Source organism: Diadema setosum, chromosome 19, assembly GCF_964275005.1.
Source record: "Diadema setosum chromosome 19, eeDiaSeto1, whole genome shotgun sequence".
Lineage (NCBI taxonomy): Eukaryota > Metazoa > Echinodermata > Echinoidea > Diadematoida > Diadematidae > Diadema > Diadema setosum.
The window spans coordinates 10,887,668-10,909,920 of NC_092703.1; the positions used below are offsets into that span (position 1 = coordinate 10,887,668).

The 22,253-nt window shown below is 38.9% G+C and overlaps 2 protein-coding genes across 3 annotated transcripts in view; one reads left to right on the forward strand and one right to left on the reverse strand.

Annotated features, from left to right (window-relative positions):
* LOC140242768 (glutamyl-tRNA(Gln) amidotransferase subunit A, mitochondrial-like) overlaps positions 1-20,908 on the reverse strand; it is a 75,706-nt gene extending 54,798 nt beyond the window's left edge. For both annotated transcript variants that reach the window (XM_072322526.1, XM_072322527.1), the window contains exons 1-8: positions 20,826-20,908; positions 19,741-19,900; positions 18,679-18,777; positions 17,735-17,831; positions 16,470-16,682; positions 15,367-15,542; positions 14,567-14,679; positions 7,195-7,387 (exon numbers count right to left, since the gene is read on the reverse strand). In XM_072322526.1, coding sequence (XP_072178627.1) covers positions 7,195-7,387; positions 14,567-14,679; positions 15,367-15,542; positions 16,470-16,682; positions 17,735-17,831; positions 18,679-18,777; positions 19,741-19,900; positions 20,826-20,849 — 1,075 coding nt within the window. In that variant the 5' untranslated portion in view covers positions 20,850-20,908. The remainder of the gene's footprint in view (positions 1-7,194; positions 7,388-14,566; positions 14,680-15,366; positions 15,543-16,469; positions 16,683-17,734; positions 17,832-18,678; positions 18,778-19,740; positions 19,901-20,825) is intronic.
* Positions 20,909-20,917: 9 nt separating this feature from the next.
* Positions 20,918-22,253, forward strand: part of LOC140242769 (cell division cycle 5-like protein) — a 34,395-nt gene continuing 33,059 nt past the window's right edge. The window contains exons 1-2 of the mRNA XM_072322528.1: positions 20,918-21,049; positions 21,939-22,042. Of these exons, the coding sequence (XP_072178629.1) occupies positions 21,005-21,049; positions 21,939-22,042 (149 nt within the window). The 5' untranslated portion in view covers positions 20,918-21,004. The remainder of the gene's footprint in view (positions 21,050-21,938; positions 22,043-22,253) is intronic.

The window sequence follows — 22,253 nt, forward strand, 5'->3', positions numbered from 1 at the left end:
CTGTCAACTCTTTATACCCGTGATCTGATTCTGTCAGTGGAACTCTGGATGGAAAATGGTGGAATAGGCCAATGCACTATCCCTAATGGTGTTTATGCCAATGTAGTCTCCTACACAGCAAATCATGGGCATTTTTACTAATAAAATTCGACAATATGACCACATCTACAGGTACATTATGTGGATTTATAAAATGATGTTCAAAAGCATGGAGATCTTAATCTTACGACTGCTTGAAAGCGTAAACGTGACCATGGATTTATTTAGCCTGACACATGATTTTGCATATAATGACTGGTCTTTAGTACAGCATAATGACCAGTTAATAAAGTGTTTTCAAGTCACGATATAGTGACCAGGTGAGATTTTATCATCTTAATATTTACTCACAAAAATCGCTGCTGTGAAATTTCAACATGCCTGCATTTGAATTCTTTTGACAGAGCTTTGAGATGAGGGTGATTTATCAAATGAACATCAACAACAACAACAACAACGACAACAAAATACATGTACTTTGAATTCCCAACCAGAAGGACCTATTCAGGAGCTTGATCATTTGAATCTTGTGCATCTGAAGGATGTGAGAATTGCGCCTTTTTTAAGCATGCCAGAAAAAGACTCAGCGTCTCTGAATGCCCCGGCGTTTGGAACAGCACTGGGGGGCATTTCATGAAGCGTTTTGGTCTGATATTTTTCTGACAAACTGTTACAAGGTACTGAAACCCTTGCATCTGATTGGCTGAGAGCAAATTTGTCCTACAACTTTGTCAGACAAAATGCTTCATGGAAGGCCCCCCCCCCCCCATCATTCAAGACGGCTTGATACAGGTCAGGTTCTGTGATAAGAAAAACCCTAAAGTTGCAAACAGATGAACTGGCAAAACACTAGTTATGGTCCGATGCTCTAGTTATATTATTTTATTATATTATTATATTAATAAACATGACTGATTCAATAATTGCATCAGAAATGCAGATATGATCATTTCCAGGTGATGTTCTTTTTTTTTTTCCTTTTCCTTTTTAGGAGGGAGGGGTAGATAGGGGATGTTGTCACAGATTTTTGCAGGGGTGTGATATCACAGCGAACAGCATTCCAAATCTTCTGAATGCAGCATCTTCACTTCTTTTCAAGAAGAGACTTTAAGTTCATGCATACACAACATCACAAAGATCCAGCATGTGTAAAAGTTTGATTGCCATGTTACTCATCTCTTTGTTGGCTTGGTTATAGGTTGCTAGCAGGTGAGGCCTCACAAAAGTATGACTTTTGTGGAGCTTAACACCCACACATTTCCCAAACTTTTACTTCTTTCTTTGCCACGCTGCAGAGTATTTTTCCCAGTAGCTCTGCAATGTTCCCAGAAAATTTTATGGCATGACTGCGCCTCCTTTAAGTCACTCGGGTGACTGATGGGTGATGTGCTTCCCCCCTAGAACACCCACAAAACACCTGTGGGCAAGTGTCAGGGGGGCAGCTTTGCCCTCCCCCCCCCCCATCCTCACTCCTATCCCCATCCCCATTCCCCCTTTATCATAATCCGCGCATGATAACGGCATGCTACATACTAGGCTGAAGGTCGTAGAGGCGTTGATTAAGGTAGAGCCGACTGCTCTGTGAAAGGAAAAGTTGCTGCTTGCAAATTAGTCACTGTTGCATTGGTGATGGTGAATCAGAAAACCTGTGAATGCCGCATAGATTGCACAGTGCTCAATGTATGTTAAGCATCCACAACCAAGTGGTAGCGAAGTTCTTTCCATTTATTTAATATTCATTCTTTTTTTCTTGCTGTCATTTTCGAAGCTTTACTATACAGCATACTACTGTACTGCAGAACAAAGTACGCATACATTGTGCATTTGGTATCCCATCAATATTTTTCATCACAGCATTGAGCAAAAACGTACAAAGAGACTCAAGAGTGGCAGGGACAATTCGGTTTAAAAAAAAAAAAAAAAATATATATATATATATATATATATATATGTATCAATGTATGCATGTATGTATGTAAGTATGTATGTATGTATGTATATATATATATATATATATATATATATATATATATATATATATCATTCATGGAGAGTCTGGGAGCAATGTGTACAACCTAAGCAAAACGTTGGCCTGAATTCAAGAAAGTGGTACAATCTTTGTCCATGGTTTAAACCACGGACAAAGACCGTAGTTTTGTATGGGCCGTCAAGTGTCACAGCCTATTTCCTTACGTTCCTTCACATTTTGTTGACGAAATGATTATTTCAATTTTTGTTAACTAAATGCTCATTTTGTCGTTGAAATGACTGATTTCGTAACGAAATATTCCATGCAACACTTGGTGCCCCATACAAAACTAACTTAAAGGTCTTTGTCCATGGTTGAGATCGTACCACCTTCGTGAATTCGGGCTATTGTGTCTGTCATAGCCTTTACACATCAATGGCACTTAAATCACTCAAGAATGAATACATGATGTACTATCTGCCTGCCTCACTCACACACACATTACCATAAACTCACTCAGGCCAGTTTACGAAACTTACAATGGAAACTTACAGTTACCATGGATGAGGAAGGCAGAATCGATCCCCCCTCAATCTTTTCAGCTCTCTCCTATCTTTTTTTTTTTTTATATCACTACTACAATCAGACTACATGATAGATAGAATTGATCTCATATGTGCCAAAAGCTCGCAATAATTAGGGCAAAGCCTTTTTTCCCACAAAACAACCCCACTCCCTAACATTCAATAACACAAACATAGACTGGGGACAGAAAAATCCAATAACGGTCGTGGTAAAACCGAGTTTTGCAGAGCAGACGGTGGGAGGTATCTTGGTCGCAGCTGTGCCCACTATTCCTGGCAGAAACAACAACTCCTTGGCTGTTAGTTGCTCTTGCATGCTCCAGATCCTCACACCCTTGCTAAAATTGTGACCATGATGTATATATATATATATATATATATATACGCACCAATAAACGTCACTGACATGGCAGCAAGGGTGCCAACCTTGTACAGCATTGTGAGGGCTGAAAAGGGGTATTTTTGTGAGAAAAAGTGACATTTTTACCTTTCCTCTACTATTCCTGAAGGTGTAGTTGTACAATTTGGGCAAAATGGTAAAACAAAACTTACAAAATACTGCTACGAAGAGCAATAGTTTGCAACTGTGTTACAACCACAAAACTGCAAAATCTGATCGATTTGGATGAAAAAATGACTTGAACACTATACATAATTGAAAAAAGAAGAAAAGTTTGATGTTTAAAATACTTCTCCTGTCTGAATTTCAAGGTCTGAAAATGTTTTGAAATTAAAAGAATGTTGGTTTATATGAAGTGAGTCACTCTAAATCTCACTCAAATCTTCAATTCCATACACAATACGATTGAAGAATCACAGAGTTCCCGTTCTAATTGTTCCCAGTCATTCGCGCCAGTGAATCAGTTCTCATCGTGCTTCAACCGATGCGACGGAAGCGGTCATGTGCGCGTGATGAATGCGTAACAGCTGCAGGGGGGCAGCTCATGTTGCGACAGCACTGTGCTAGAACTGCCCTGCCCACAGGCTACTCTACTTGCAGGTTACCACATGTTCAAAAATACACTCTTGATGCATGGAAAATGTACATCTGCCGGTGAGTAATTTCACAATCAGTAAAGAAGTCTCTGCAGATAAGATTTCACACGCACTGGCTTCTATTCCCCCCCCCCCCCACACTTTTCCTGTTGAGTCAACAACAATTTTGATACATACTTGAACCCAATACAAATACAAATCATAAAATTTCATTAAAAAATATATGAATGAATGTGGACACACTGCATACTTTGCAATGATGATAACCACTGACAGCATGCATTTCCCATGGGGGGGGGGGGGGGGAAAGGGATAGCATTTGATATATCGCTTTCGATTTCAAAGAATGTACTGTATACTATTTCCGCCGGCAGGAAGCGACACATAAGTAACACTTATTTCACATCCCATGACCAATTCCCTTTTCGTTCTCCTTGAGTGTTTGACTAATGATAGAAACCCAACTATCTCTTGCATAGCGAATTTAAAGGCAATTATAATATTGTAAATCAAAATGAAAAAAAAAAATTGTGTACTATACCAACTTTTGTCATTTTAACAGATAAAACGTATCCCTGTCTGAAATATAGCACTGTTGATGACTATAATCCGTGCTCTGAAACCACCTTTAGTACTGTTTTTTTTTTTTTTTCATCAGCTTTTCATGAGATTAAAATACCTTCTTCTATGATGTGACACAGCTTTTGTTTGTTGATTGATAATGTGGGAAGATGGTTCATTTATCCTCACCCACTGTAAACCTAAATCTTACATACTTGATTGAATTGCTTTATTTTGTGTTAATATTTGGGAAAAACTGCCATCATGAAAAAGTGATCAAAATGCTATTTATATATATATTCCTGCTCAAGGCTACACTGTGTTAAAGAATGAAATGAAAACTGAAAGAAATACAAATCAAGTTATCACACGTTTCTCCAGGTGCTCTATGGTATCAGTTATTGCCATGAATAGAAATACTAGTACACGTTTGGAGGGACAGACAGACAATACAATACAGTATATCTGCACCTGTTCTTGGCTGAGGCATAATATACCGTATGTCCCAAAAGAGATTACAACGGTCCCCTCCTCAACTATAACTTAAAAAATAACACAAATCCACACAAATCAATCCAAATACAATTTCAGGGTATGAAACTATAACTCATTACTGACATCTCACAGAAAACCCCATCCAATTTGCTTCAGTGGTCAAAGAGAAATAAGGATTTCTGTAGAACATGTCAGGAATCCCTTCCATCCAAGTTCTGTCCATTGTGTTCACATATAATTAATATGTAGTTCCAAGAGCATCCAAGTGCTAAACCTAGAAGAATCAGACCCATGACATGCTTCACAACTATCCACATTTCTCTGTGAGTACTTGTCTGAATTGAATGGGGTTTTCTGCAAAGTATAGGTAAAGATGTTATGTTTTTAGGCCGTGAAATAGCATTCATACAGTTTTATCATACTAGAAGTATCAATACAAAAATCCGATTGTAATTTGTTTGGGACATATTGTACTGAGAACTATGAACACTCATATCACATACAACATATTAGGTGAACTCCTGTCACACCAATTATGGTGACACAGACTGATTTGCCCACTAGTTCGGGGCAAGTACATTGTAAAAGCCACATTTGGGGCAAGTGCAATGAAAGGGCACCCGCCTGTCAAAAAGGTTTTTTGTTCCTCGCCCTAAACACCCCCATTCAGGCATTGGGGAACAGTATCTGGAAACCCTTTCTGTGAAAGGGACTATGGGCAGTGCGTACATTGCTATGTAGTTTCCTGTGCCTATTGGCACTCAAAACGGAGAGGACTAATAGTGGCCTGCCAATGTGACTAACAGATGCCCACCATCTACGGACAAGAGACCAGCATCACAGGCGCAGTTAACTTGCCCCATTACCCTTGTGTAATATTTTCACATGCACAAAAAAGAAAGGAAAAAAAAAAAGCAAAGCTGCACAGGATGCTGCCCTCTACAGGTGACCAGGGCCCCACTTCCTAAAAAGTTGATATGATAGCCATTCTTGCTGGAATGGCAATTGTCATGGTAATGACAAGAATCCAGCTTCCTTATTGGCTGTTGCTACAGGAAGTTGCCATTCCAGCAAGAGCTGCTATATCCTAACATCTTTGATGAAATGGGGCCCAGATCATCCCTCTGATTGAGTGCACATCCCTTGTAGGATACATCAACAACTATCACAGGGGAAGTTTTCCAAACATATAAACTAAGAGTTCCTTTCCAAATACTTTGTAATACACCAATTTTTGATATTAAGGGGGAAAACTTGATTTTCATTTCACAAGCTTCAATGTATTTTCATGCACTGACTTTTTGTACCCATAATGGGACAAAGAAAATTTCTGTAAAAAAAAAAAAAAGTGGGTTTGCTACTTTATGGAAAGGATTTCATCATTTAATTAAACAAATGTAGAAACATCAGAGAAATGCTCTGAGAGTTTGAGTGCAGAACATCAAAATAATACTTGTCCTAGCTCCTACAGAATGTACATACATGGTATGATAAAATTTACATTAACATATATCTCAGTAACAGGGTTTAAAAAAATACCCATACATTTTATGTAACAATCAATGGAGTTCGTATAGAGAAACTCCTTAAATACTAATCCTTTCTAGAGTGACAGCACAAATATTGCTGTAGAATTCCTATCTACAGAGGGCAGTACATACAAATCGACTGCAATTTTTACAAATTCATACCATTAATATTATACTGTCCAATACCTATAATTGAAGAGCTTCTGGGTTTAAAATGGAAAAATACTAATCTCTCCTCCACGAATCAAGGGAATGTATCAAGATCACTTCTTCTTTAAATATTCCAAAGTATGTTGCTATAATACAGCAATGTCTGGCCTTTTTCCACATACTTTTCTTCATCCACAGCATTGAGAACCAGAAGGGCTGAAGTCCATGAACTTTAAAACTTTAATAGCTGTTCTGGCTCTAAATCATCAACATGTTCTCTTTTGCACAGGCAAACCTGCCAGGTTGACTACAAACATGTGATGTTCAATGTCATCACCGAAATAAAAGCACAGGTAGTACAAAAATGTCAACATTGAAATCTGCATGTTCATATTTTTGTTTGGGAAGTAAAAACCCAAACATGTGAGGAAAGTTTATCAAATGTGATATGATCATGAAGTGTGACATGGTAAATCACTGACATGTGGAAAGATGCCCAGAAGACTGACCCTCAATAGCCCTGGTAGACCCCTGCCTCCCGACATTTTTTAATAACAATTTTAAAAAGATTTTTTTTTTCTTTTACATCTCACACATGTTTTAAGACAGCATTTGCAAAAATTGGGGGTACTGTTGCAGAAATATAGCACATATTCATGACCAACATCACAAAAAGGGCAGTTTCCAGTGATCTCTGTCTGTACAATGTACTGTAAATGGGGTTTTCATGATGTATTGTACAAAGAATGTTTTCTTTCTGTTTTTCCCCAAATAACATCCCTTTCGGCCATTACAAATGGTGGCTCGCAAGTGCCACATAAATCATCTAAGCCAGTATTGCAACAGATCGATGTCTTCTGCGGAGACTCACCGAATTCGATGCCATCGTACCGGGCCATGTTCGACGCCACCTCCACCGCACAGAGCACAGAGTAGACGGCTATGGAATACTGGGTGTGAGGTAGCGAAATGGAGCTGACTTTGGCCCCTGCCCTTTCAAACAGGTCCGCTGCCATCGACCATGCAGCGAGGACGTCGGGGCTCAAACCCGGGGAGTGGTACTCCTGGAAACAGAAAACACAGTAATAATATGGTACTGGGGTATAACATGTAACAAATTAAAAGCCAGACACGAGTATATGTACATGTCTTCCACTTCAAACACAAGTTAAAAAGACATAAATTATGAGAAGTATCTCTACTACGTTAAATTACAAAATTCAAAACTGATCACATTAAGATCATGCTTGAGTCTTGAGTCATGATGAAGTAATCCCTTAATAGTAGCTGCAACAAAGCTAGACCGGGATGGGTTGGTGCAGTGGTGGTTGATGGTGCACGTGTTATACCAAAATATACAATTAAAATGTGATGTATGTGCAAGCAAAAGATGCTCTTGAATTCAAGCAACCTGTCACCAATGGGAGGCTTCATCCTTCTATTAGCTGGAAGGGCAGCCTCCTGGAAAGCAGCAACTTAGTGTTTGTGCTGTTACTGCTTGAAGTGGTACAATAGACAGTTCTAGATACAGATGGCCCGAGGATAAAAAGAAAACTTGTAGGGGTCTATGGTGGCTACAGGTTCCGAAAAGCTTGACACTGTGGTTGTTTCTGCTGATGTATGGGGCTGGTGTTATGAAAGCTGGGAAGGAGACATTTACAAGTTGTTGCTGTATTCTGCTATTGAAGAACATATTGTATGTAGGGAGAGAGAATGAAAAGTCATTCCACAGAGAAAAATTACCCCTCAATCAAACTGTGAAATACATTTATGGTCACAATTTCAAAATGTCCATGTCTATAAATTTCACCCTCAAGTCAAAGTCCATTCTTCCCTTGAATGCTTTAAATAAAATTTGACGAAGTGATGGTATGGAAAGCTGTCCACGTCTAAACAGATAAAGCTTTTCAACTCCCCCCTTCCCTAGAAAGACACATGTCTATGAGAGTGTTTTATTAAAAAGCTATGCGTCTCCACTTTCACTTTCATTTGACAGCAATGGGTCATGGCATCGAAACTTGCAATGTAACTCGCCTACATCCGAGCCAACTCATCGCTGTCACAAACTTTCTTTGACATGGCACACAATTCACTTTTGCACTTTATCACCTATTGTTCACAGCAAAATTGATAGCCAGTGATCGTTGCTGCATTAAAACCAAATTATGTATCTCTCATTTTCAGATCTCTCAAGATATATGGTGCAATGTCACTCTAGATTAACCCTTTTTGTGCTACAGACTTTGAAGAGTGTGTACAATGCTACAGGGTTTCCTGTGCTGATCAGGTCTTACAGGATACAGAGGGTTAAAATAAAATTCAACAAAACACAGAAACATCTTTCAAACTGAACAGTAGAAGTTCATATGAAATTGGACAAAAATATATATTCTCATATTCATGTAATTGTCAAATTACAGCGATTATGCTCACAACTTGTAGAATGCAAACCAGCATAGATTTACCTTATTAATGGAAACAAAATTGAGAATGGAGTGGTATTGTTCGTGGACAAAATATTGCATTTCCTTTCATTTGCACACTCATTTGTTTTTCAATATCAAGACAACTTTAAAATCTCGACGATAGAGCAAAAGATACTGGTACAAACCTCTTCTGTTAAATAGTCAAGTCTGAAAGTTTTTGTAATAATCTGCTAATATCTACATATCATCAGATATCAATATCTACATATTATAAGTAGGTCGACACCAAGTGGTGTGTAAAGATAGACAGAGATGATATCAAACTTTTCTGTCTCATTATCATCTGGGTAGTAAAGGTGCATATCATTATATATAAGTATTCATGCTTCCACCCTTACAGGGGAATTCTGGACCAGTTAAAAGTTAGTTTGACGAGAACAACAGCAAAGTGTGCTCATATTGGATCAAAAGTATGGAAGTAATGAAATTTGAAAGATTTGCTCATCTTTGCAAGACAGTTCTTGAACAATTGATATAAATGTGCAAATGGTAAATTGATGGTGTTATCCCTTCACAGCTTGCCTACCATTTGTACATAAATTTTTGAAACTTCCCATTTTTCTTTCAAACGCAATTACGTCCCAGTCTCAAATCCTGACAGACGATTATTCAGAAGTTAGTCAAGCAAGTATAGCATTATGTTTTACACTTTTCTCGCAGAAAAACTGAATTATTGCCATTTTGTTTTTGTTTTTGCACAATAAATTGAAGACTGTGAGGAGATGACATCGGCTCACTCGTTTACACATTAATATGAACTGTTCAAGAACTGTTTTGCAAAAAAAAAAAGGAGCAAATCTTTGAAATTTCACGCCCCCTTACTTTTGATCTGATTTTGCTCAAATTCTCGCGGTTGTGCTTGTCATATATATATTTCACTTTTTCTCCCCAGACTAAAGCCCCCATTCCACTGACCACCAGAGGCTCATCTGATGTACCCAAAATACAAAAATATAAGCATTCCGATGAGTTCCAACGGAATCTGACAAGTTCCAGAGACTCGCACAACGGCTCACAGAGGGTGATACCAATGCCAAAAGATCTTTAGGCATTCGTATCCTAGAGCCCTAGAACCTGGAATAATGTAAACTTGTCTGATGGATGTTCAATCACGGGAAACTCAACGGACTGTCATAGGACATCAGGTGGACATGCCCGACATCGCACAACACAAATCTAACAGTAAACATCAGATTGACTCAACACTTATCCAACACTGACTGGACTTGCAACTGGAAATGGCGTCCGACGGCAAACTAAGCTCTGAGCTTAGTTCCCTCAACGGACGACCTTGCCTCAATGGATCACGCCCGACATGTGTGATGCAGATCTATTAGTCAATCGACCCAAGTCAGAGTCATCAGACTGAGATCTGATACACTTTGGTCAGTTTCCGGTAGAAAAAAAAAAACAAAAAAGAAACTCTGCTTCTGACAAGTGACCGATGAGAAAAAAAAAAAATCTCTGAAGAACGGGCGGGGTATTACTTTTATCTGGTCTGGAATTCCCCTTTAAAGAAATAATGGGTTTCTTAGATGTCATGGGGTAATGTAGACTATCATCCCAACAGAAGGTGATCTTCAATGACATCATGCTAATGACATGAAAACAGAACCAACACTTCATCATATTATACTGACACCAAGACATAAAGACTCGACAGGTAAGACTAATGTGAACTAGTCTGTGAAGTGCAATCTGGAAGAGTTTCTGTTTCACTTTCTGAGACATTATCTGACCATGTGTGTTATGATACCATTATGGTGGTATTACAACACACACGGGCCTATTAAGCGTGGGATAGAAGGTCTGTGGACTGTGAGATAAATGATGAATGGTGTGGGATAGGGTAATTTGATTGAAACTAGAGGTTTTGAAATGCTATTGAGTGAGATTAAAAGTCCTTTCAAAGATAACAGGCTTATAACCTCCTTGTATCATCAGTATTTCACAACCAAACATTAGGACAGGGCTGCACACGAACCCATTTTTCTACTTGTCCGACCTGTCTACCAGACCAAGGAGGTACCAAGTTTTTCCCTTTCTTTACTAGTCCATTCCTGAAAAAAGTTCCTGGTCCGACAGTGATTTTTACTGGTCTGGACTGTCAGACCAGTGCCGGTGTACAGCGTTGCTTTATATCTCGTATACTTCTGACAATAAAAGTCATCTTCTGTTTTACTGCACAGGTGTAAGTAAGCAGATGACAATAAAAGTCATCTTCTGTTTTATTGCACAGGTGTAAGTAAGCAGAGTTCTCCGAGAGTAAATCATACCATGGTCCTTGCAACTTAAATTTTCAGAGGTAGCCATTTCTACAACATCGCCAACAAGCCCACGAAACACTTATAGCTTGCACAACTATACGCACCCGCAGTTGTGCACTTTTCACAGTTCGACGCGCAGCGTGTTCCCATTATAACGAACATAACTAAAACAATCAAGATTATAATTATCAAACATGGCTATGATGAAATTTTGTTGAAATGAAGCAGAAATTCAGGTCTCAAAAGTATCACTACAATATATCTTCACATGCTTAATTTATTTGGCTATAACAGAATTTTGATATAATGAAAGAAAGCTGCGTGTCCTGAGGACTTCATTATAATGGGAATCGTCTGTATTTGCACCTTCAGAATGGAGTGCATACTCAAATTCCACGTCCTTTGGACTTCTTGCACGTTACTTCTCAATCATTTGCCATTTGTTTATGCACAAATACAATGCATGCCCCCTGAGGGAAAGCATCCCCAAGAATGCTTTACCCAGATGAAAAAATTCAAAAAATGTCCACTACCATGTGGGTAATTGTCATTTGTGCAATCTGGCACACCAAACTTGACTGCCCTATATTGTATAAAATGATTGATTGTTTCTGTACCCTAGCTGTAAGCAAATGAAATTATCAATCATGGTATCAGTAGTTGCACTGATTGTCACTGCAAACTTCAATGTATTGTTCATGTACTACAAAGGGAAATGATGACAGCACGGACAGTCTGCCATGGCATGCACTAAACATTTAAAGGGACTGTACAGCTCTGGTCGAGGTGAGGATTTAGCTTTTAACGTTTTGCGAGATATTCAGACGCCACTCTATGAGATGTCAAAGAGCATGCAATTCTAAGGGGTATCAAAAGTTTATTTGATGAAAATCGGTTTTGAAATGGCTGAGACATCCCAAAACAATGTGAAACAAAGAGATCCTAATAAAAGGCATGGCCTGTCGCCTTTTATTATCATCACTTTTTTGGATATCTCAGCCATTTGAAAACCAATTTTCATCAAATAAAAGTTGAATCCTTCTTAAAATTACATGCTCTTTCATATTTCATAAGAGGTTTCTCACTATCTCACTTAGGAATGTTCAAAACCTGAATCCCCACCTCAACCAGTACTGTACAGTCCCTTTAAAAGTCTTCATACCAAATGTGACATTACAGTTCCACTTGCACGGGTCTCTATTTGTGACATACACAAAGGACAAAAATGCTTGCGTAGGACTAGACCTGAATCTCTTTGCATGGCTACCCAATTTCCTAAACCCTTGAGATTACAGAGTAAGACCCCATTTATAGTGAGTGAAAAGGCCGGGCTCTGCCACGGCGGAGCCCGGCCTTCATTTCACTGTAAATGCACAAAAAGGCTAAATGCGGGGCCGAAATTGGCCATGCATTTGGCCAAGCTCTGGAGGTAGTCTCGGCCGCGGCCGAGGCAGGCCTTTTCTCACTGTAAACACAAACTGGGCTAAATGCGGTACCAAATTTAGTCTGGCTCCCAGACCCTCTTACCATACTATTTCGCTATTCAGGATATTAACTTCCTCAATGTTGAAAACTAGTATAGTATAAGGTGGTTTTGTCCTGCAAAGGATTTTTCCTTCGGCAAAAGCCTTTGCCGAACGGCGACTTCGTTGCAACAGAGTCCAGTTGGCAAAGGGTCTGGAAACCAGACTATACCAAATTGCATTTGTTTACAAGCAGAGCGCCACTACGACAAAATATTGAAAGGCTTTGCCACTACGACAAAATATTGAAAGGTTTGAATTAAAAGCCCGGGCTGAGCCCGGCACTGTAAACAGACAGAATTGCGGGGCTCGGCCACTGCTCGGCCGCGGCTCGGCCCAGCCCCGCACTTTAAACTGGGTCTTAGACAACATCCCTAGTATATAACCTTAATAGCCTATAAAAAAAGCAGCTTGGATGTACATGTAGCATACCTTTCCTTCAAACATTTGGAAAGCAGTGACATACCATGGGGCTACTTTAGTAGCTCCATGGACATACCATGTACATTACAACACTTGACAATTGAAGAGATTTAGTACTACGCTGTATCTTGTGTGTATTCTTAATGTATTCATGGTCCTTTATTAACAATGTCTGGTGTAATTCAGCCTTCGGGCTGCGATGGATATTGATCAATAAAACACCTTTTCAATTCGATTCAATTCAATTCAAATCAAGATTGGCAGTCGTGTGAATGAGAAACTTTTTCAAGGCACATATGACTGAATGTGCAAGAATCATTTAAATGTAGGTGGTCACAACTTTACCTAAAGTCTATCAAAACTCGGTCAAAAGTTTGCTGCTCTCTTGCTCATAATATGCTGCAATCATGCCACAAATCAGTTCCTTGGGTAACGTTCCTCCTTTATAGTGTGATATGATTTATTATGTATGACAACTGGCGGGGGTGGAAGCATAAATAATGTTCTCTACAAGAGGTTTGAAATGCTATTGATGGGGGCTTTCAAGTCTTGAGAATTTATCTCGAGTCTGAACAACTTCCGCAAAATGACATTTCAAAACTCAAGAAGAGGGCATTAACATTGTATGTATATTTCCAGCAAATCAAAAGGAAGACATGCGAACAAACAATTTTTCATTTTTCATATCATGCATGTTTAAAGGGACTGTACAGTACTGGTTGAGGTGGGGATTCATGTTTTGAACATTCCTAAGTAAGATAGTAAGAAACCTCTTATGAAATATGAAAGAGCATGTAATTTTACGAAGGATTCAACGTTTGTTTGATGAAAATTGGTTTTCAAATGGCCGAGGTATTAAAAAAAGTGATGATAATAATAAAAGACCACAGGCCACGCCTTTTATTAAGATCTCTTTGTTTCACCTTGTTTTTGGATATCTCAGTCATTTCAAAGCCGATTTTCATCAAATAAACTTTTGATACCCCTTAGAATTGCATGCTCTTTGACATCTCATGAGAGTGGTTTCTGAATACCTCCCAAAATGTTAAAAGCTAAATCCTCACCTCAACCACAACTGTACACACCCTTTAATAGTCTAAATGAAAAAAAAAGACTGCATTCTTTCATCTCAGAATTTTCCATAGAAGCCATCTTCAAAGTATGGTCACAAAGCTCACAGTGTACAAAGTTGTAATTAGGCCTCCTTTAGTCTCCCTCGGTCACATTTCTGTAAGTGTCATAAATGATTGGTTGCTCGGTGAATAGTATTTCACAGATCATGAAAGTCCATTCCATCAATCGCGCTGACAGATATGCCCACACTCTTATCAATTCAGTATCACTTGCCATCACTTCACTCCAGGACAATTCTCCCAAGGTAACATCATCAACAAGTTCTTGCCTATTCGAGAACAATGGAAATGATCCATGATCACTTGATTCTGTTTATACTAATGAAGACTTGGTATTTAACGAGCAAATGTAAATCTTTATTTGAATACCAGACTTGTGATGTTTTGATTTGTCTTCTCCCTCATACTTACTTTCGGTATACCGATGTGGAGTCCTTTCACGTCTACTTCTTCTGGCAATTTGAATGGCGTAAATGGATTGGTGACTGTGGTGGAGTCTAGCGGGTCGTGACCTGCAATCACGCCTAGGGTATTGGGCAACAAAAAACAAAAATTTTTTACAATCAATAATTTTACAAATGGATTTCATGAAGAAGCTGAAATATCTATCTTCAACGTGACTTCATTTATTTTGTATTCCACTCTGAGTACAGTGGACATTTCCTACTTGGAAATCTGAAAGCATGATGTGAGAGACAAGACTATGATAAAGGTGATAGAGGTGGTTTAATTAGTATTAAAGGCATTATTTCAGATTAGCAGATGAAACAAAAACCAAGCTTTCGTGCTTCAAAACAGTTCTAAAATGTGAGTTAGAGATAGAAACAATCAATGTAAAAAATCTTATCAGTATAATCAATGTTAAGTATTGTTAAATACACAGAATGCGAACAATAGTCAAAATAAAAATTTTTCTAGTTTACACTGTCTACAGTTTTGGTTTATTGAGAAAAGAATATCTCCTTATATTCAGGCTTTAATGTGATTTTTTTTTTGTTATAATAATGGTAGGATGTTTTGTGATGAAACTGGCCTACACATACACGTGTATGCATCAAATGTGATGACTCAAACATTGTTAAAATCTCTGCTCCCAATGGTAGACAGCACCAATGTTAGAATTAGTATAATCAATTGACCATTGTCATTATCATAACCATCCTCATCAATATCATCATCATCATCATCATCACCATCACCATCATCATTACCCAGGATGACTGCCGCATCATCCACATTCTTGGCCAGGATGCCTGGCACGTCCAGCGAGTTGACGAGGGAAATAAGGCCGTGCCTGGAGCACAGGCCGTAGGTGGGTTTCAGGCCGACTACGCCGCAGAATGAGGCTGGTTGCCGGGTGGAGCCCCCGGTGTCGGAGCCTAGAGCCCTGGGAGAGACATGACATCATAATTGGGAAGAAGAAATGCAATATTAGTAGGAATAGCTGTGAAGTTTGTTTTGTTCTTTTCCATTTAAATACTTCAGATTGGTTGTAGTTGTGTTACAACCGACTGATTATGCACATTAAACAGAGGAGATGCAGTGTAATCATAAGCTTGATTAGCTTGTAGCTCCCTGCAACACAACACAAATGAATGCATAGATAAACACTGTGTAGATAACAATGTACAGAACAAAGACCATCATCATGGCATGTTATTTCAATGCTTTGTTAAATCTTTTCAGTTTTCAATGTTTTTCTTTCTTACTTCTTAGTCACAGCCCATGATTATTGGAGCACTATCATACCTGCAAATTTTCATATGATTATCATGGTTAATTCTTTCATTCTAAAGTCTTATCAAATTCTTTGATTTTGTACTTTGTTTTTCGTCATGTTTTCAGGCCATTAAATTTCATTCTTGGGCAAAAAAAAAACTTTGTATAATTGCATCATAAATACTGCATACGCTGTTATTTTCGTGAACAGATATTTTTGCTAATGAGGAGGTCACAGACATTTTCGCGAGATATTGTTTTCGCGAATTGACACAGAGGCCTACATAAGCGCACTACAACCTTAGCATATGGTGACATTTTCGCGTGTTCGCGGTCCAACTGAAACTCGCGAAATTCGCGAAAATTAAACCCTCGCGAAAATAACAGCTTATTCAGTACTTGCTAGTGCTGGGACAGTTACAATCATTTTGGGTTTACATATTCCTTGACATTCTTGACACATAGACCCTATTTTTTTAATCTTTTCTTTGTAATCACTGTGGTGTATTACATCACAATGCATCTTCTGAATCCAGTGAGAAGTGAGTTTCAAAGATATAAATTGTAGAAAAATCTGACCTGAATTTGGACTTACGCCATGCATATTCCACTTGCCACAGCGATGGCGCTTCCCCCTGAGCTACCCCCTGTGACAAACCACTGGGAGTCTTCCAGCCTGGACTGTGCCCCCTCCGCTTCCACTTCGTCCAGCTGGGCACCAGAGTCTGGCGCTGCTGATCCTGATTGGTGAAAGGGATACCGCCAGACATTTCGGGTCGGCCCAAATATACTCTCGGTTGTGCCACTCCTGTTATTGGACAGCGATCATGTTAGCTTCCACTTATTTCAAAGTTTTTGTAAGTGTAATTCCACAAAAGAAAAAAAAAATAGTTGTGATAACAGATATTATTTTTCTGAATGGATTGACATTAAAATCCCACTGAATATTCAGGTTGACTTAGATATGGAAAGCAAGTTGACACACACAAAAAAAAAAACCCACAAAAGTTTCATTTAAATTAGACGTGTAATGTATAAAGTTATGAAATTTTAAAGTTTCATACAAGTTTTAAAGACACAATGATAACAGTCAAACTAAATGGTGTGATGTCATTTCCACACTGATATATACACACAAATCTTTACTGAATTCCCCACTAAACAAATAATGACATCAAAGAGAAGAAAAATGACTTTCTTTGCATCAGAGTATAGTAAAATTCTAGTGACTAACTGGGATGACTTGCTTTGAGGCGGGGGGGGGGGGGGGGGGTAATCAACTAGATTGCTGTCAAATTATCAACATTGAATGTTCAGCCATTTTCTCTTTGATCACACACATACAAACTTTACAATTCTATGACGAAAGTGCTGTTAAAGCTTAAAAGTTCAGAAAGAATAGGTTTTAGTGCTCTGCAGGGTAAGATGAATCTAGCATTTTTTAATTTTTTTTTTTTTTTTTTAATCTTGTAGCCTGTCATGACAATTGAGCAAGCATTTCAAAGAGTTCACTGCTGCCAGGGCATGTATTGCAACAGTAATTCCCTCACACTATAGGACAAGCAGACATGAAGAAAACTACAAATGACTAAAAAACAAAAGAACAACAAGCAAAGCATTTTATTAGCACTTTTATTTTGCACTGGCTTTGATTGTGAGAAATGCATGAAAATTTCTACAGCACAAAATGTTTCACTTTTACAGTGTATCTCTTTTTCTGCATCTAATAATATGCATACTGTCTCTAGTTTGTTTGTTTGATATTCTTCCAATTAATTCACATCAGCTTTGAACATGCCGTGGTATTTACTCTGTACAGATTAAGCAGCCATCCTGGCCAGTTCAGCAGCCCAAACTCACCCCATCGCAAACTCATCCAGGTTGGTCTTGCCCATCAAAAGTGCACCACTGTCTTGTAACCTCTGCACAACCGTGGCCGTGTATGGCGGAGTGTAATCTGAATCATGATAAAATGAAGACATAAACTGAAACACCTCCTTCATTGATGCAGACATACAAAAGGAAAAATAGAGCAACAAGGATAATGTATCTAAAAAGAAAACACGACAAAATGCAAGAGCTGAACGGAAGATGTACATAATGCTGGACAGCTATCCAATCCGTTATATTGGTTTCTAAATAATTCTACACATACACTGTATGCGACAACAATATTTGGAGGGTCAACAATAACAATTTTAACAGAACTTACATCAAGGCAAAACACCTTGAAAATGTGATATGCAGGACAACAAGAATTTTCTTGTTACAATGAAATCTTTTTAATAACGAACATCCAAAAGTTGCTACTTAAAATACATGTGTCGGACTACAGTCGCATCATACCAAACCCAACTTGCAGGTAAAAAATAATCATACTGTAAGATTATGTTTGTGTCAAATACAGAGTATTTTTAACCAGTTGAGGACGATTTGATTTTGCTACAACACGCATTTCCTATAGAAGCTTGCCCGAGTATACTCGGGACTCGTCCTCAACGGGTTAAGAACAAATTAGCAAAACAGGTGTATTTTGAACTCCCTATATTTTTTGCTACATTTCTTAATTGCATTGTAAAGAACAAAGCAAATAAGCATAGCGACATACATTGTATTCACCTATAAATATATTCTCCACTAAAAAAAAAAAAAAAAAAAATCTTGGAACAAACTTCTGTAAAAAGCCTACTATATCGGTATAAAGTTGCGTCAAATATACACCATGTATTAAAAATATCCGTACAGGAAAATTTTTTCCTGTACGAACATTTTTACATGGTATGTAAGATTCCACAATTACTCACTGTGTAGGGTGTGTGAACCACATGTTGTCTTGATTCCCTTTGTGCTGAAATTGTCTTTGGCAGCTATGGGAATCCCAGCGAGTGGACCAATGGGCAAACCTGTCGAGGAAGGTCATGGCAGAATATGAATGCAAAAGACGAGGAACCGATATTAACTAGACAGAGAGAAGAGAAGAGAAATATCAGAAGCACCAAAAATGAAAACACATAACATGATATATGGCTGTCTACGTTTAATGTCAGAGTTGGAGTGAGAGTGAGGGAGTGGTGTGACCAATTGGGGGGGGGGGGATAGTGCAGCTTTGCCTATAGTTCAAATGGTGCAATCTGATGCATACTTCAGTCATGGCATCAATGCATTTATAAGTAGAGTGGGTGTGCACCTGCACGGAAAATCTTGAAACTTTGGGCTTGTGCACAGTGTATGTTTGGAGTATCGGGGATTTTGGAGACTTTTTTGTTACTTTTTTTTTTTTTTAGTTCAACATGGGTATTCATTCATCAGAAAGAGGCAGTTAGAATTGGGTGCATTGCCTGAGCAATGCACTGATTGCAGGAGAGCGAGAGTTGGCAGCCCTATGGTATTTTGTGAAATGCTACGTTGTATGTCTCATATCCCCCCCCCCCCCCTCTCAGAAAAGAAAAGAAAAGAAACATACAAACAAACAAAACTTCCCCACAGCATGAGCATGGCAAAGCTCAGAGGCGTAAACATTACTGCGAAATAAGAAATATTCTTGGCATGAGATTTTCATGAATTTGAGCTGCGGTGGCGGCCTTTTTCGTGGCATGAAATTTTCACAAATTGCCTCTGGCATTTCAATGCATAAAGGGTAGACAAGAACTTCCGTGTGCAGTTTAATTTCGAGAATCTTGCCTCTCCTCTTGCAAAATTTGCAAAATTGTTATGCACAGAATTAAATATCCACTCGATGAAATAAGCCTTTCTTGTCGTTGGTGGTCCCCGAAAAGATATTTCTGCAACTAGACACAGAAGGCACAGGGAAAACAGCTGATGTGCTAATTGCCATTTGAAGCATAAAGTACTGGAAAGACAATCACCATTCTCAATCTTGTTCTGGATGGCTTTGGCTTCCTCGAGGCTCTTGGAGAACGTGTCAGTGACAATGGCATTTAGATCCTTGCAGCGTTGGGCGCGCTTGATGCACCGCGAGCACAGCTCTGGGGCGGAGAGTCGCCCGTCCTTCAATCGGCTGACAACCTGAAAACATTCAAAGCTCCAATGCTAATAGATGAATAGATTTTAGATTTTAACAAGTGGCAAAAAGTGCTTCTGCAACATAAACATTTACCCCGGGGGGCTGTAACCAGTAATGTGTTGGGGTCACTGGTGTGGTTAGCATATTTAAGGAACAAGGTTGGTATCTTTGGGGCTGAATTTAAACTCATTCGGATCGGGCGATTGGATGACATGTACTGTAGTCTATGTAGAAGTATAAAGTTAGATCCAGCAGTAGATACATTTTACAACAACGAACGGTCCACACGTGTGCAGTGGCTGGATATCTGGATGAAAAATTACTAACGAACGATACTTGGGCGAGTTGGTAGTGACGGATGTGTTATGTAAGTGTGGGTTTTTTTACTTACACTGCACTGCAGTCTATCATTTGTTATACTTTTTCAAGGTCTCGTCTCAACAAACCTGTTGGTGAAATTTGAATATTGATCATAATGATAAATTTACATTGATAGACGTTTTTAAGTCATTCTGCGTACCTTTGAGAAGTAGACAGATCGTCTTGAGTCTTTAAAATAGAGAAGCCCTGAGAATTCGAAGTAGAATACTTGTAGATCTAACGTTAGGTCGTTAGGCCTAATTTTACTCTTTTGGTCGTACCCGAGGACGTTTTGGCTCGGGGACGTTTTGACGTGGGGACGTTATGACCGGTAAGCGACTTGAGCTCGGCCATTCGGAATCTCACTTAGGGGCCTACCCCATTTTCAATAGCTGGGACTGTGAGGTTCAACGTCGCGATTTACTTTCAACTTTTACCGTCTATCTTATCATTACACAACGTATACACAAAATAAAAAAAAGACACGGTGCTACTTGGTATAAATGAACTTATCCAACATCATTTTGTCTTTTTTTCTTTTTAACCCATATTATTTACATACATTACCTCCCGGATAGTTAGGCCAAACATTTCCAGTGAGAGCTCACGTGCATTCTATTAAAACGACTGCAAAAAAGGCTACGGCATCTGTCCGTGCGCTTGCTTCGACGTGAGCACGAAATCCAGGCTGCCGACGCAAAAACTCCGACTGCTTATTTGTGAAATATCGCAAGAAGAAGAAAAAAATGCCACGAATTCAAATAAAAGGAGGTGTTTGGAGGAACACCGAAGTAAGTAACAAACTGCCAATAGATATCAGCTCATGCCGTTGTTATTTCTCGATCTCGTAGATCAATCATTTACCGTACTGTATTCGTTCTATGCTCTTCGACGACATTCATTCGTTCAGTGCTTGTAGTGTTGATTCCAATGCGTTGCGTGCATGTCCGTCCCTGCGCGGGACGTGCATAGTAATGTACACAAGTTATGGAGCTGTGGCTTGTATAGCTGTGGTTCCCCATAGCTGTAGGCCTACTGGTAGAAACCCGTGGCCGTGATGGGATTTGTCTGATTCTCTGTGCTCGTGCTCGTGCTCGTAGAATAAAAACTATCAGATCACAATTTTCCTTTGTTTTAATGGAACGGATAAGTTTTAGACTCTACCTCTCCTCTTCTCTCGGACACAGCCTACCGTTTTACGGGTCTAAATGAGGATATGATTATGATTATGAAGACAAAAGTCAAAACTAACATTAGTAACAATGAGCAACATTGCACTGGCAACAATATTAAAACACACAGCCCGCTCGCCCTGTCACTGCACTGCATGGAAGTCCCGACAGGGCTGTAGTGTATGCTGTACCACTCCCACCCAGTCACGTTAGAAACGCCAGCCTAAATTACACAGTAGGCCCTACACGAGTGAGATCACACAAATTTTGAATTCACATGTTTGTCAATGTTACCTCAGCTCAGCTCAGACCCGTGATCTAGAATAAACCTTCTATAATATCTTGATCATAAATTTGCCAACCCATTTGTGTTATGTTATATCAATGTTGACGTACATTTGTATGCAACATAAATCATTTGACTTTTTTTTTCTTGTTTTTTTTTTTTAAATTAGCACTCACATGTACAACTGCATTTGTCTGTGCAAACTCCAATACTTGTCCGCAGGATGAAATCCTCAAGGCGGCTGTGATGAAATATGGCAAGAACCAGTGGTCACGAATTGCATCACTGCTTCACAGGAAATCAGCCAAGCAATGCAAGGCGAGATGGTAAGATGTTGCATCTGAGATACGTACACCAACAATTTGTGCTCATGTTATTACCAGACAGAAACATTCTGTCACAAAAGCGATTAAAAAATTTGCTGAATAAGATTTTATTTCGTTCAGGCATGACACTGAAACTGAAGAAAAGATGCTCAGCTTCAAATTGATGTACAGATATACTCATCTAATCATATGTTCCTGACTTACTGAATAA